This window comes from Giraffa tippelskirchi, chromosome 4 (genome assembly GCF_054371585.1).
Source record: "Giraffa tippelskirchi isolate mGirTip1 chromosome 4, T2T-mGirTip1v1.2.pri, whole genome shotgun sequence".
Taxonomy (NCBI): domain Eukaryota; kingdom Metazoa; phylum Chordata; class Mammalia; order Artiodactyla; family Giraffidae; genus Giraffa; species Giraffa tippelskirchi.
Window position 1 is genome coordinate 197,644,200 of NC_137278.1, and position 15,072 is coordinate 197,659,271.

At 49.8% G+C, this 15,072-nt stretch overlaps 1 protein-coding gene and 1 non-coding gene across 4 annotated transcripts in view; one reads left to right on the forward strand and one right to left on the reverse strand.

Annotated features, from left to right (window-relative positions):
- Positions 1 to 257: 257 nt before the first annotated feature.
- NTF3 (neurotrophin 3) overlaps positions 258 to 15,072 on the reverse strand; it is a 76,529-nt gene continuing 61,714 nt past the window's right edge. For 2 of the 3 annotated variants that reach the window (XM_081587342.1, XM_081587343.1), the window contains one exon: positions 258 to 2,279. In XM_081587342.1, the coding sequence (XP_081443468.1) occupies positions 1,497 to 2,279 (783 nt within the window). In that variant the 3' untranslated portion in view covers positions 258 to 1,496. Of the gene's footprint in view, positions 2,280 to 8,621; positions 8,756 to 15,072 lie in introns of those variants that run through there. The other variant, XM_081587344.1, reaches the window with a different exon arrangement.
- On the forward strand, positions 4,002 to 4,074 carry TRNAR-CCU (transfer RNA arginine (anticodon CCU)). Its single transcript has one exon. It is a non-coding gene; the product is annotated as a tRNA-Arg (tRNA).

Here is a 15,072-nt window from a genome sequence, read left to right on the forward strand (position 1 = left end):
TGGGGAAGAGGAGGAGAGTACAAATTTCAAATTTTAAGAGGAAGAAGTTTTGGGGGATCAAATGTACAGCCTGGTGACCACAATGACAATACTGTACTGTATACTTGAAAGTAGCGATAAGAGTGGACTTTAAATGTTTTCACAGTAACAACAATGGCAATTACATGAGGTGAAGGATGTGCTAAGTAACCTTACGGTGGTAAACATTTCACAATAGGTACATGTGTCAAATCATCACACTGCACACCTTGAACTTATACAGTGTTACATGTCAATTATATCTCAATCAAGCTAGGGGTGGGGAGAACAAAATGAAACCCTAGAACAAAAACCATACAGAGGAGCACAATGCCTAAGTAAGGAGAAGGAGAAGAGGGAAGGGTAAGGAACTTCTGTTCTTGAATATCTACACCATGCTGGGACTCTGGGATGCCTACCATGGTTATGGGGCCTAACCATGGCAGCCTGTGGGGTAGGCAGGCCCCACATCTGACTCTGACTCCAGGAAACCTGAGCTCAGGGCGCCTTCAAAGCCCTGCCCACAGTCACAGGGAGGAGCTGGAATTTGAACCCAGGTCTGACTCCCTCCTGCGGCACCAGCCTCTATCATCAGTTCCCCCTGGGGCTGCAGGAAGAGTCAGCAGAGGATGCGGAGGCAGAAGAGACTCCTGGAGAATCTATCAGGACCACATTTCTCTTCCGTGCACAGATGACTCACCATCCACTTCTGCTCCTGGGTAACTCTACAATTATTTCTGTTACAAATAGTTAAAAAAACATTTTCCTATGTGCCTTGGAAGATGAAAACCACTTTTACACAGAGCAAAACAAAAACTGAAGCCAAGAAAAGAAAAAAAAAAAAAAAAAGAAGTCCAACACTTAACAATCTCAAACCCCTAAACAACAAATGTACTGAAAAGAAACTTCCAAAACGAAAACTGCCAGATTCGTTGTTATTGTTCTGGGACCATAACATCGGAGTAGATCATAAGTCTAATTGGCAAAAACTGACAGCAGAGGAAGGCGAGGAGGTTCTTGGACAGTGAGCTTGCCGGCCAGAATTAAGAGCTGCTGAGCATCCCTGAGGCAGAAGTGGTACCCGTTCTTTTAGTTAATGAATCAATTATGAAGCATCCTGAAAGGGGGTACGGAACTGTGTCTACACACAACTCTGACATCAGCCAATTTCAACAAGTTTACTAAAACGACAGTCACGGCCTTTGACAATACTGAATGCAAAATAGTGGTGTACACAGACTTTACAGGGCAGCTCCCGGGAGCTGGGTTACAGAAGCAGGTTTAACAGATGGGAGAAGGCCTGAGGGAAGCCAAGCACACGGATTTTATTGAGAAAAAAGCTTATATACTGTAAGGGTTGCCGAAGTTTAATAAATAAAGGTCAACTTATAATATATAAAAACAATATAAACATTTATATGCTACATGCATATCATATAATTTAAAGTAATAATTTATATATGGGGAGAGATGCCAAGTTATGTTCTTCCGATCTTTCTCGACAAGGCACACACACAGGATGTGTCTATCCGTATCCATCGCCAGCCGACCAGTTTGTTGTTTTCTGACGTCAGCGCGCGGACGTAGGTTTGGGAGGTTTTGCACTGAGAGTTCCAGTGTTTGTCATCAATTCCTCTGCAACCGTTCTTGACAGGCCTGGCCTCCTTACATCTCGTCTCATAAAAATATTGTTTGACGGGGGAGTTGCCAGTCTTGATCTCCCCCAGCACCGTGACCTGGTGTCCCCGAATGTCAATGGCCGACGACTTGTCGGTCACCCACAGGCTCTCGCTGTCGCACACGGAGTACTCGCCCCGGTGGCTCTTGTGCTCCGCGTACCTCTTCCTCCGCGATGTTCTGTTGGCTACCACGGGGTTGCCCACATAATCCTCCATGAGGTACAGGGGAGGGGGCTCCAGGGGGGTGCTGTCACTCAGCAGGACCCGGGGCGAGTTGTAGCGTCTCTGGTGCCGCAGCAGTTCAGGGCCCATGGCCGTCACTGGCTGGAATTCCGACTTGGCCAGCTCCCGGGGCGGGGTCTCTGCTTTGGGCAGGGTGCTCTGGTAGTTCTCCTTAACGTCCACCATCTGCTTGGAGAGCTTGTTTTTTAAAATATCTGCCTGGATCAGCTTAATAATCAGGGAATTGAGCGAGTCTTCCGACAGACTCCTTTGATCCATGCTGTTCCCTTGGACGCCACGGAGATAAGCGAGAAACATCACATAAAACAAGATGGACATCACCTTGTTCACCTGTAAGATCTGAAAAGGAAACACGGGTGTTAATAGCAGGTGGTGGCGGCTGCGTCTGTGTCATTCCTGGACCAGATACCTGAGCCTGGGGATCCCTGTGAGGCAGGACGGAGAGCTGAGTACCACCATCCAAGGAGAGCATCAAAACGCCCCTGCCATGGCCAGAGACAGAGGCTGTCTATTCCTCTCCCCTTCCCCTCTTACTCTCCTAGATGTCCAGATGCCTTCACCCCAACAATCCTTCTTCCAGCAGTGTGGCTGGGTGAGAGGGAAAGAGGGTGTGTGTGTGTGTGTGTGTGTGTGTGTGTGTGTGTGTGTGTGTGTGTGTGTGTGTGTCTGTGTGTGTGTGTGTGTGTGTGTGTGTGTGTGTGTGTCTGTGTGTCTGTGTGTGTCTGTGTGTGTGTGTCTGTGTGTGTGTGTGTCTGTGTGTCTGTGTGTGTCTGTGTGTGTGTCTGTGTGTGTGTTGTGTGTTGTGTGTAAGAGAGAGAGGGCAAAATAATCTGTCCCACAAAGATAAATAATATCACTGAAGGGCTACAGCCTGGGAGAGTCAGGTCTCTCCCGAGGACCTAAAGTGCCAGAGGAGGTCACCTCTGGGCATTCAGCCTGGATCTTTCTTGGACAGACAGTACCTGCCACCTGTGCACCTGAGGTCTACAGTCTGCAGCCTTCTGCTGGGTGAGCATGACATCTTGCCGTTTCTTTAAATGTCCCTTGAGCCTGAAAAGACCATATCTCGTTCCACCTCATGAAACTACGAAGAAATGGAACCTGAAAATTCTAAAGGTGCATACACTATGTTTCTAATTAAAAAATACCAGCAGCAGCAGCCTAGCAATTGTGTCAAGAATCAGAGTTCTCTTGCCCACTTCGCTGCGGCCCCTGGGGTCTCTGGAAGGAGTGCATACCCTGAGGCTGGGGGTTGGGCCAGCTGCCCCTCAATCTGCAGCATCAAGAGGGGTCATCGTTGGCCAGCTCGGCAGAGCGGTTCTCCTGCCCCTGTAATGACCCACTCTGTGAGACAGCCTGAGTGTCAGGGTTCTCTGTCGAGCTCTCTGATGGACATGCTTGCCAATGTGCCCACCTGATCCCCAGACACCCCCTTCCCAAGACAGCAGACCCCCCACAGCACTGCCTGTAGAAGTTGGAGACTCAGCTCAAATGAATGGGCTGCACTTGTCCCGAAGCGCAAGATTCCCTGTCCTTTTCTCTTGTCTGATGTTTTAAGTTTCCCACTATGAAACGCTCCTCTTTCGATGGTTCTATTTCTAACTGCCGTCTCCTTGGTTCAGTGGCATCTTAACCCATCAACGCTTTCGTTCTGTTGCCATAGTAGAGCCTCCACTTGGGGTTTCTGCTGAGTCCTTGTGGACTTAGAAGGCTGATCTCCACATACCTTCCTGTTGGTCACTCCCTCCCTAGAGCACAGCCCTGGAAGCACAGCCCTGGAAGGAGAGGGTTATGGTGCGGGAGGGTGGCCACTCCTTAGACCCTCCCCAGTGCCCTGCGCTTCGCCCCACCCGCCAGGGGTGCTCATTCTGTTACCACCATCGCAGCCGCCTCACCGTCCCCGGGGCTCTGTCGTTTCCTCTTTAAAGCTCTAAGCATGGAAAATAAAATCCTTCCCTTGGCTCACCTTGGGTATTTCCAGAAAGGCTACAAAACCCAGGGGAAGAAGAGAAGGGAAATAAACAAAGGTGGCACAAGACACAGAAAATCAGTCCTGGGACTTCCCTGCTGGTCCAGTGGCTAAGACTCTGCCCTCCTGATGCAGGGGGCCCAGGTTCGATCCCTGGGCAGGGAACTAGATCCCACATGCCACAACTAAAAGTTTACATGTCACAACTAAAGATTCTGCGTGCCATATCTAGAAGACCCTGTGTACTGTAACCCTGCCCACCCAAATAAATAAATAAAAATAAATATCAATTAAAAAAAGAGGAGAAAATCCGTCCTGCTTACCCATGGCTCAGAACTTGTGTCTGAGCCCTGCCCCAAGCTAACTCGCTCCCAGGACTCACAGATGTGGCCTCTTTCCCCATCTTGCCTGAAGAGCTGCTCTGGTGTCCCCAAAGGCCAGCAACGCTGCTGTCACTTTCCTCCAGCTTCCTCCTCCTGGCTCCCAGCCTGTTTCTCTGATAAGGGGAGCATCTTCTTTCCATGGGAACCACTCTCTGGACAACTGATTCTTTCAAGGTCAAGGCTGAGCAAAGGATTCTAGCTTTGCTGCCCCCACCTAGAGATGGCCCCCCCAGGAATGGTATGATCCTGGGAAAATGGTTCTCATGGAATAACTAATCTCCCCACCCCATTCCAACTCCACGTAAAAGTGATTTTTCCCTTCAATCTTGCAGGCTCAACAAAATGAAACTTGAACAACACAAAAAATATGGCGTCCATGCAACTAAAATTATACCGCCTTCTCCCTTCCAAAAAAGAAGACAGATGTCATGAAATAATTTGGGATGGAGAAGCTATCAATAAACAATTTATGAACCACCCCTCCCAAAGCCCCATCACTATCAACTAAGACTATGCAGGCTACCCGCTCATACAGAAATTGAACAAGTGTGGTGACTGGAGGGAGGTTCCAGGTGGGATAAGAGACCATGTCTAGATTGGTAAGGTCATTGCAAAGGTGAGTGGGAAGAGCCTTGATGGATTGGGCTGCTTTATGGGGAGTGGCCTGTGTATGGAACCAAAGGGTGTTAGAGGCAGAAAGGCATTTAATCCAACTCCTTTATTTCATATGGGCTTCTCTGGTGGCTCAGATGGTAAAGAATCCACCTGTAAAGCATGAAACCAGGGTTCGATCCCTGGATCAGGAAGATCCCCTGGAGAAGGGCATGGCAACCCATTCCAGCATTCTTGCCTGGAGAATCCCATGGACAGAGGAGCATGGCAGCTACAGTCCATGGGGTTGCAAAGAGTCAAACATGACTGAGCGACTAACACTTTCACTTTTCACTTCATTTTATAGATGCTGCTGCTAAGTTGCTTCAGTCGTGTCCGACTCTGTGCGACCCCACAGATGGCAGCCCACCAGGGCTGGGATTCTCCAGGCAAGAACACTGGAGTGGGTTGCCATTTCCTTCTCCAATGCATGAAAGTGAAAAGTGAAAGTGAAGTCAGTCGTGTCTGACTCCTAGTGACCCCATGGACTGCAGCCTACCAGGCCCCTCTGTCCATGGGATTTTCCAGGCAAGAGTATAGATGAGGAAACCCCAAACTGCAGTTTAAAGAAGAGGAGAGACACAGGAAGCAGAGAGGGAGGGTCTCTGCAGTCCAAGACCAGTGTTCCTTTCCATCACATCATGACTGGGCTCCCATGCCCCACCCCCAGCCCGGCTCACTGTTCAGCAGCCATTTAAATAAGCTTTATGACCCATGTGACCCTTCCTCTTGCACACTCTCATCGCCTCCTCTTCTGCTGAAATGCTGCTCACTCTTCAGCACTCAGTTCAGAAGCTAACTTTTCCCTTATGCTCCCCTGCTAGCAGCAGCCCAACCCCCTCTGCATGCCCACAGCGTGGCGGCACATGTTACAGCCCTCTTGGCATGATGCGGTTTACTCACTAGACTCTGTCCTCCAAGGCCAGGGGCCCCCTCCTTCTTGTCTGTGTCTGCCTCTCCCCTGAGTCCACACCACAGCGAATACAAAGTGGGTGCAGTGAGTCAGAGATGGACTGAGGGTAGGTGAAGGCAGAACCAGCTCCCAAGGCTGCAGGGCCGAGAGCAAACATTTCTCAGAGGCAGAGTGGTGGCAGGAGGTGTGACCATGTTAGAAGCCACGCTCCGAACCCCCAGGCGCATGTTCCATGGTCCCATGTGGCTTCACTTACAAAACCCACAAAGATAAAATTCTGCAGAATTTCAAGATGGTAACCACAGAGTATTACACTTTGAGTTCAAGGTCCCCTTTATGTGTGTGGGCCCCTGTGCAATGCCCTGGCTGTAGGAACTAAGATGGTTTGTCTCGATGAAATTGTTTGAACATAATAGATGGGGGAAAAATGGAAACAGTGACAGACTTTATTTTCTTGGGCTCCAAAATCACTGTGGATGGTGACAGCAGTCATGAAATTAAAAGGTGCTTGCTCCTTGGAAGAAAAACTAGGACAAAACTAGACAGTGTACTAAAAAGCAGAGACATCACTTTGCCACCAAAGGTCCATATAGTCAAAGCCATGGTTTTTCCAGGGGTCATGTACAGATGTGAGAAGTGGATCATAAAGAATGCTGAGTGCCGGAGACCTGATGCTTTTGAACTGTGGGGTTGGAGAAGACACTTGAGAGTCCCTTGGACAGTAAGGAGATCCAACCAGTCAATCCTAAAGGAAATAAACCCTGAATATTCATTGGAAGGACTGATGCTGAAGCTTCAATACTTTGGCCACCTGATGTGAAGAGCTGACTCACTGGAAAAGAACCTGATGCTGGGAAAGATTGAAGATGGGGGAAGGGGATGACAGAGGATGAGATGGTTGGCTGGCATCACTGACTCGACGGACATGAGTTTGAGCAAACTCTGGGAGATAGTGAAGGACAGGGAAGCTTGGCATGCTGCAGTCAGTGGGGTCACAAAGAGTCGGACACGACTTAATGACTGAACAACAACAATAAAGGAGTGGAAAGTCACTGTTGGTCAAGAAAGATGCACAAGGGCCACAGGGTACCGTGAGGCAGGGTGACGCGAGGACAGCTGTGGACGGGAGCTGCGACTTTAGTACAACCTGGCTGGGAGGGCCTGGGGTTGTGGACCATGAGAAAGGCCCCTGAGACCACCTTCTTTGCTCTCCTTGGCAACAGGGGTAGGGGGAGAGGTCAGGGTTGTCAGAGAGGAAGATTTCATCACCAACACTGCAAACAACTGCCCAACCCCATGATCAGATCATACAAAGCAGACTGACTTGCAGTTGACTTATTGCTTTTCAATTTTCTACAGAGACTTACGGCGGCTGCACTGTTTCTACCATCCCATCTACCTCTGGGAGTCCCAAGGCAAACCCCGCCACCCCCTTGGGTTCCAAACACACAAATTCTGTAGAAACATCTGGCCAGCACTGGGGAAGGTGGCGGGGGGGAAGGACAGATGAACAAAATGAATGATATAAAAACTCCCAAATGCCCTTGGCATAGGTCCTACCCATTTCTGGATCTAGACTCTTGCCGTCAAGTCCAAAAACCTTGTCATGATACTTTGGAATCAGCTGCAGGTTGGTAAGTGTTTCTAGATTATTTGCAAGGCTGCATTAAAACCCAGCAGGCTTTCTGCAGACTTCACTTTGATAATTTGTTTTCAGCTTTTTTGCACAGAGCAAGCCCAAGAATGTTACTAATAAAACACGCCCTAACATAGATGTTGAAGCCGGAAGGGGCTGTAGGTAACCATCTCATGTTCACCACTAAGGATGCTGAGACCTGGTGTGGTGTAAAGTGAGCTGCGTAAGGGTCACACAGCTACACGATGCAGAGAGGGACAGGGGAGATTTGGCTCTTTTTTAAAAAAGTATTTGAAATTTTAATTTAATTAATTTATTTTTGGCTACGCTGGGCCTTCTTTGCTGCTCAGGCTTTCCCTAGTTGTAGTGAGCTGAGGCTACTCTTTGTTAAGATGCTCCGGCTTCTCATTGCAGTGGCTTCTCTTGGTGTGGAGCACGGGCTCTGGGACACAAGGGTTCAGCAGTTGTGGCTCCTGGGCTCTAGGGCAGAGGCTCAGTAGTTGTGGCACATGGGCTTAGCTGCCCTGAAGCTTGTGGGATCTTCCCAGACCAGGGATTGAACCTGTGTTCCCTGCATTGGCAGGCAGATTCTTAACCACTGGACCACTTAGGGAAGCTCGAGACTTGGTTCTTAAGTGCAACAGAAATGACAAGGCTCAAGCATGATCAAGGTCACTGTCGGGGTGGATCACGACATTGCTAGGAAAGCTCTCAGCACCGAGCCCGGCACAGAGTGATCCACTGGCCATGCTGGATCAATATGAACCTGAGTTATCGGTGGCAGCAGAGATGCTGCATCCTTGCCCTCCATGCACACACACTGGGTACCAGAGGCCTAGCTCCCTGACGTGGGGAGTGGAGAAGGAAAGACAGTGCCCGGCAAGGCACATCAGTGAAGGTTTCGATTCAGAGAGACTTCTGTGCTCCTTTGCGAGTGGTGACTGCAGGGTACAGAGACCCCCGTTCAAGCAATGATCCTACTGTGTTAACCTTGTCTGCATGTCTCCTCTTGGATGACACGGCCACACCCTTCTCATACCCCAGTCCCTGTTGTCCAGCCCAGGGCTGCACTGTCATAGAATCTCCAGGTCTGTTTACTGAATGAGCATCTATAGCAGGCAAGACCTACCAAGACACGGCTTTCTGGTCTGGGATGCTGTTTGGGCTTCTGCCAAGCCTGGTTTGGAAGCCAATCAACTCTGCCTTCTTCTCCCAAAGAAAATATGGGCCTGGCTCTGCAGCAGGCCAGGGTCCCCAGGCTCTTCCTGGCTATAATTGGAAAAAGACCTGTTAAAGACCCCGGCAAGCCCCCTTCCTGCACTCTCCCCAGCGCCCCTTTCCCCCGCTCAGACTTTTCCAAGATCCCGACCAACTTGCAGATGCTATTTTCCTCACTCAGAAATGCTTTCCCACATATGGTGTTTTCCCAGTCCCCGGAGCAACATTCCTACAAGGTTTCACCATCCCTCAAAATACTCAAAAGAGAGCAATTTCTGATTCCTCCTTTCTGGCTCAGTGTACAACACACACAGAGGGTTTGGGGTCTGCAAGAAGCAGCTGAAATGGAAGAGAAGCTGGTGAGGACAGAGGTACAGGGTCTGAGGCCACAGAAACCCGGGTCTGTTGGGCCACACGCGGCAGATGGTGGCCGTTGCTGCTGGGTTCTATGTCACCACTCCATGACTAGCTCCCTGGCATGACACGCCACCTCCTGGTCACAAACCTGGAGACCTTGCTTTTTGCACCTGTGTATGCGTGCTCAGTTGCTTCAGTCATATCCGACTCTTTGTGATCCCATAGACTGTAGCTCACCAGACTCCTCTGTCCATGGGATTCTCCCAGCAAGAATACTGGAGTGGGTTGCCATGCCCTCCTCCAAGGGATCTTCCTGACCCAGGGACTGAATCCGTGTCTCTTACAAACTTCTGCACTGGCAGGCGGGTTCTTTATCACTAGTGCCACCTGTTGCAACTGTGGTGAGTGAATCTGTAGCCTGGGCATTGGGAGCAGCAAACACAAAAGCGCTCCGGGTAGGGTACTGACACCGCATCTTTCATCTTGGTAATAACCCCTCGGAGGTAGGTACTAATGATGGGAAAAAACCAAGGCGTGCGGAGGTTTAATAATTAGCTAACAAGCAGCAGAGCCCAGATGGCCACCTGGCTCTGCAGCAGAGGCCCTGTGCTGTCTGTCTGTCCTGGATCTCATACCTTCCAGAGGATGCTCAGGTTCCAAGCCTGGAGTCAGGACAACTCAACCTGGCAAGCTGATCACCTCTACAAGCAGCTTCCAGGCAGCTCTCCGCAGAGTTACCAGGGGTTTGAGGACACCACTCCTGTTTCCTCCTGCCAGACTCCCTAGCAAAGTGTTCCCCAGGGAACGAAACAAAACCTGGTCTCCTCCCGTCTCTCCTGCAGGTGCCGGTCGCATGCTTTGCATCATGGGGCGTGAATGTACCACCTCAGACCCTGGGTTTGGTCCCAGTGCTGGAACTCGGGGTGTGACTTACACAGAAGGCCCAGAGGCTCTGTTTTGGCTTTCCTCGGGCAGGAGGCGTGAGATCAAAGGTGGAAATGCTTTTTAATGTGCCAAGTGTTGAATATGTGAATTCAAGAGGTTTCATTACATCCAGGGCAGCCACATCTGTCTGAGATGAGAGTGCTTTCTGGCTGGGGTGAACCAGCACACTGGCCAGCTGCAGCCAGAAGGATCTCATTCCCTGGAGACTTGCTGCAGCGATGACCTGGTCTCTGACGAATGCCAAGGGCTCCAAAGACCACATCCTGCCAGATAATCCTCATATCTTGTTCAGCGAGTGGAAGAGGAGAGAGGTGGGAAGGCAACAGATTTAAAGCCGAATGACAAAAGGGAAAGGAATGTGGTGGAAATATTAAACTAAGGCCTTTATATAAAAGGACCGGCTAGGCTCCTTCCCCTATCTTAATTGCAAAATTAATTCAAATTGGCTTTGTTCTGAGCACGGGTCCCAAGGCCTCAAAATGAGTCAGCTGGGACCACATGAAGGTGTTGTGACCCATGACAAGGCTGGGAGCTGGGACAGAGGGGTCCCAGCGGAGCTTCTGCTGGGGATCGGTCTGGTATGGCTAAATCTCTTTATTAATGATCCGGAAGCAGGAGAGAGGAAAAAGTGGCAGATTAATTAAAACGCACAGATGACGCGTAGGGGGAAGGCGCTACAAACACGGGTGAGGACAAACCAATTACTCCCCAGCCCCCCGAGGGGCCGGCGACCTGGAAGGAGCAGGATGAGATTAGCCTGGAAACACTTAGGTTAACTCGCTGGGGGCAAGATGAATCCAAAACCAACAGAGAGGGAAACACTTGTGGAAGGATGGAGGGAAGGAGCAACTTGGGGTGGCTGGAAGGATCGGATGAGAAATGAACTCACGAGTACAGGCTGGGTGGTGTCCAGGGCCCCATTTCCCCGATGGCTCCATGTGCGTCCCTCAGACCCACCTCGCTCACTCTTAGCACATCTCCGAGGGTGGCCACTCTGACCACTCCCTGTCTTAGGAAGCACGTGTGTGCATTTTCAGTCATGTCCGACTTTTTGTGATTCTATAGACTGCAGCCCGCCAGGCCCCTCTGTCCACAGGATTATCCAGGCAAGAATATTGGAGTGGGTTGTTGTGCCCTCCTCCAGGGGATCTTCCTGACCCAGGGATCGAACCTGCATATCCTGTGTCTCCTGCATTGCAGGCAGATTCTTTGTCTGCTGAGTCATCGGGCAAAAATACATAAATCGAGCCCTAGAGAGGGTAAGAAATGGAGCCAAGGTCAGAGAACTAGTTCACAACTCTCAGGGAAGATGCTGGTGAGCATGGTCTAAACCACCCCCCCAAACTAAAAAGACTCACCTCTCTGCTGTATTTGGTGAGACTACACGTGAGACCCCTGATACCTGGGTAGGTGTGCATCACACAGCCTCAATACAGGGCGACAGCAGAGGCAAGGAGATGGATTCCTAGCCAGTTCTTTAAAAGCACCTCATTCTGCATACCTAGAGGCAGAAATGGCAACCGGCTCCAGTATTCTTGCCTGGAGAATCCCATGGACAGAGGAGCCTGGTGGGCTACAGTCTGTGGGGTCGCGAAGTGACTTTCAGCATGCACTCTGCATAGTTCCTCTTATTGAAACTTCCTGAACCTAGGTTCTGAAACCCATCGACACAGACAACCCTTGGCCAGTATCTAAAGGAAGACAAGGTCCTCGGCTTTCAGGGGATACTAGCTTCCCAGTAGAAACGAGACATGCAGTCAACAGGGAAGGAGTGTTCTAGGATGAGGGAAGACAAAATAGAGACTTGAGAAGGGTGACACCTCCCTCAGAAAGGAATTGCTAAAACTGGTTCCTCTTGGAGGCCAGAAAGTGAATACTGGTGGTAGTTTAGTTGCTAAGTCGTGTCTGACTCTTTGCACCCCCATGGACTGTAGCCCGCCAGGCTCCTCTATCCATGGGATTTTGCAGGCAATAATACTGGAGTGGGTTTCTGTTTCCTTCTCCAAGGGATCTTCCATACCCAGGGATTGAACCTGGGTCTCCTGCATTGCATGTGGATTCTTTACCATCTGAGCCACCAGGGAAGCCCATAAGTGAAGACTGGAAACCCCTGAATGGGAGGAGGAACCAACCTCCCCCCAAAAGCAAGCTAAACGCCCTGAGCTAGAAGTCAGTCGAGAGCTGGGAATTTCTTTGGCACAGCTACTGGAAGAGGAATTTTACATCATTCAAAGCACCCCCTCCTTGGGCCCCAAGGCCGTGAGACGGAAGGTATGGCACATGTCAAAGCAAAGTGCACTGCCCCGCCGAGAGGAAGGTAGCATGGTTACTCCCCAGGCAGGGAACCCTCTGGCTTGGCCCTGTCTTGGCAGAGAGATCTGAAAGGAGCCTGGGATGCCGACACAAGCCCCAGGAAGCCTAGATTCACTTTATCCTTTACGTCCTACCAACTCTCATTTCATGGCCGGAGGGTGAACAAGGAAAGATGTGCAGAGAACGTCTGAGTCAATCCAGCTACTGGCCATAATGGTGATTATAGTAAATTCTGTTTTCTTTGTTCTGGGCACTAATACTCATCTGCCACTGTGCTCAGAAATGTGAGTGCATGGGCCTGTGTGTGTGTGCACACACACACACCACACACACTGTAGCTTCCCAAGACAGGATAGATTACAGTGGAGTTATTTCCAAATTCTTGTATCCTTTCATACGCTGAGACATCTTGATTTCAGTTTCATTTTCTGCATCTGGGTTAACTCCATTTTTCCAAGTGAGGAAACACACAAGGGGAGGTTGCTTCCATTACACAGACAGTTGGGGGTACGGCTAGCGTGAAACTCTTAGCATCAGAGAGTAATCACCCCAAGCAAGTGACACTTCCTGTTCTAGACGCCTCACATCTGAGCCGGGTTTCTGTGTCAAGCATACGCATAACACGCGCAGCGCTAGCCAGCTGTAAGTTAACTGTATTGGGAAGGCTGCTGACTATCAATCTTTAATCATTATAATCATTATGATGATCAATTATCTACTTTGTCTAACCGGCCAAGGGTGGGTCTCAAAATGGCAGGATTAAGGAAGTTGGCTTCATCCTGAGAGCTGGGAGAGAAGGGAAATCCCAAGGCAGGACTCCCCTTCGCCCTTGGGATGCCTCTTCCAAACCAAGACTACAGCTGGCTTGGAAGGCCCAGACCTATGACCGCACCGGCCAGAGCAGTGGCAGCAAGGCCGGGGTGAACCCAAACCATCATGGTTTGGCCCACGAGGACTTGGCCGCAGTGAGTGTGGTCAGAGGGTAGACTGTCTCCTCCAGCCTTGGCGATGGGGCTTGTGTCAGATATAACCCCTGGCCCACAGCCAGCCTCCATTCAGGAGGATGAAGGACTGGCACATGGTCCTCATCTCTCTTTGGTCTGGATGCCTGTTCTAGGAAACCGCGCTGTCTGGGGACTCGGAGGGCCAAGGCCTCCTTCCATGCTGCTGGGCATTCTCTCCATGGCTTGCCCGGCCACCATCATTCACCTGAACTCCCTGCCAGGTCCGGAAACCAGGATGGGAGAGGTGCCTGCATGGAGGTTTCCTAAGGCTCTCTGTGCCCACTTGTTAAGGAAGGCTGGGATGAACACACAGGAAGAAAATTCATCTTCCACCCAAACTCAGGTGTGTGGCAGGCACTTCATAAACATTATGATCCAGACCCAAACTGTCGACCAACTCAGGTTCTGGGCAGCTGGGCAAGACCAGAAACCAATCCAGAGCTTGCCCTCTGAAAGCAATTTTGGCACCAACACTCGACCCAAATCTGTCTTTCCTCATGGACATAGTCCTCATAATCTCTGATAATAACAGCTAGTATTTACTGAGCCCCACCATATGCTGGGGATTTTGAGAGACACTACATGGATTATCTCAATTCATCTTCACAGATATGATGATCAACCCCACTTGTCAGCTCAGGAAACTGAGGTTCAGACAGATTAACTCGTTGTTTCTGAGATCACACATTAACTGAGAGGCGGAGCCAGGATGCAGAGCCCTGGGTGACCCTCAGGCTGCATTTTCAGCCAATACTGCAGACCACCTCCCAACTCATTCCACAGAGGCTAAGGCACCTGCAACATGCTTGCAGAGAGCAAGGCGGGGAGCCCCATGCTGGTACCCTAATGCTGCTTTCCTTATTCAGAGAAAGACCTCCAAGACAGGTCCTCTGAAATGCAAGGAGTCATTACCCTTTCTAAGGCTGGGCATCACCAATTCACAGTGATTGAGAAGCATATCTGTGCAATGCCAGGCTGGTGGGCTCACTTATTTGTGCTTTTAGTTTCCCCAAATATTACACATTCCTTTCCTCCATCCTTACTGTATGGGAGTAAGGATGCAAAATGCAAGAACCCAGAGATTTTTTTTTTAAAAATTTGCTGGATTTTGGAATATAAGACAGATTTCTGATTATTAGGTTTTCATAGATTTTAGCATATTGACAAGGAGAAGTGAAACACTGTGGACTCAGGACTTCCCTGCTGGTCCAGCAATGAAGACGTCACCTTCCAGTGCAGGGGGTATGGGTTCAATCCCTGGCTGGGGTGCTAAGATCCCACATGCCTTGAGGCCGGAAAACCAAACCATAAAGCAGAAGCAATATTGCAACAAATTCAATCAAGACTTTAAAAATGGACCACATCAAAAAAAAAAAAAATCTAAAAAAAATATGGACACTTGCTTGGCACTCTGTATGAATAAAAAGCAACTCTGCCACTGACCAGCTTTGTGGTTACAGAGGAGCCCATAGTCACTGCTCATCTCAGGGTCTCAATTTCTAACAAGCTTTTTCCACAGGGCTGATGCTGGTATTTTGGGCAGGACAGTTAGTTCTTCATTGTTCGGTTCTGTCTCTCACCCATGAAGCTCTGCCCCCCACCTACTAAATGTCAATCATGTCCCCCAGACATGGTGACAACCCAAAAAAAAAGCTCTCACACTTTCCCAAATACCATCTGGGGAGGCCTTATCCCTCCTGGTTAAGAATCACATAACAGAATGCTGGTGGACTAAAGTGGTCC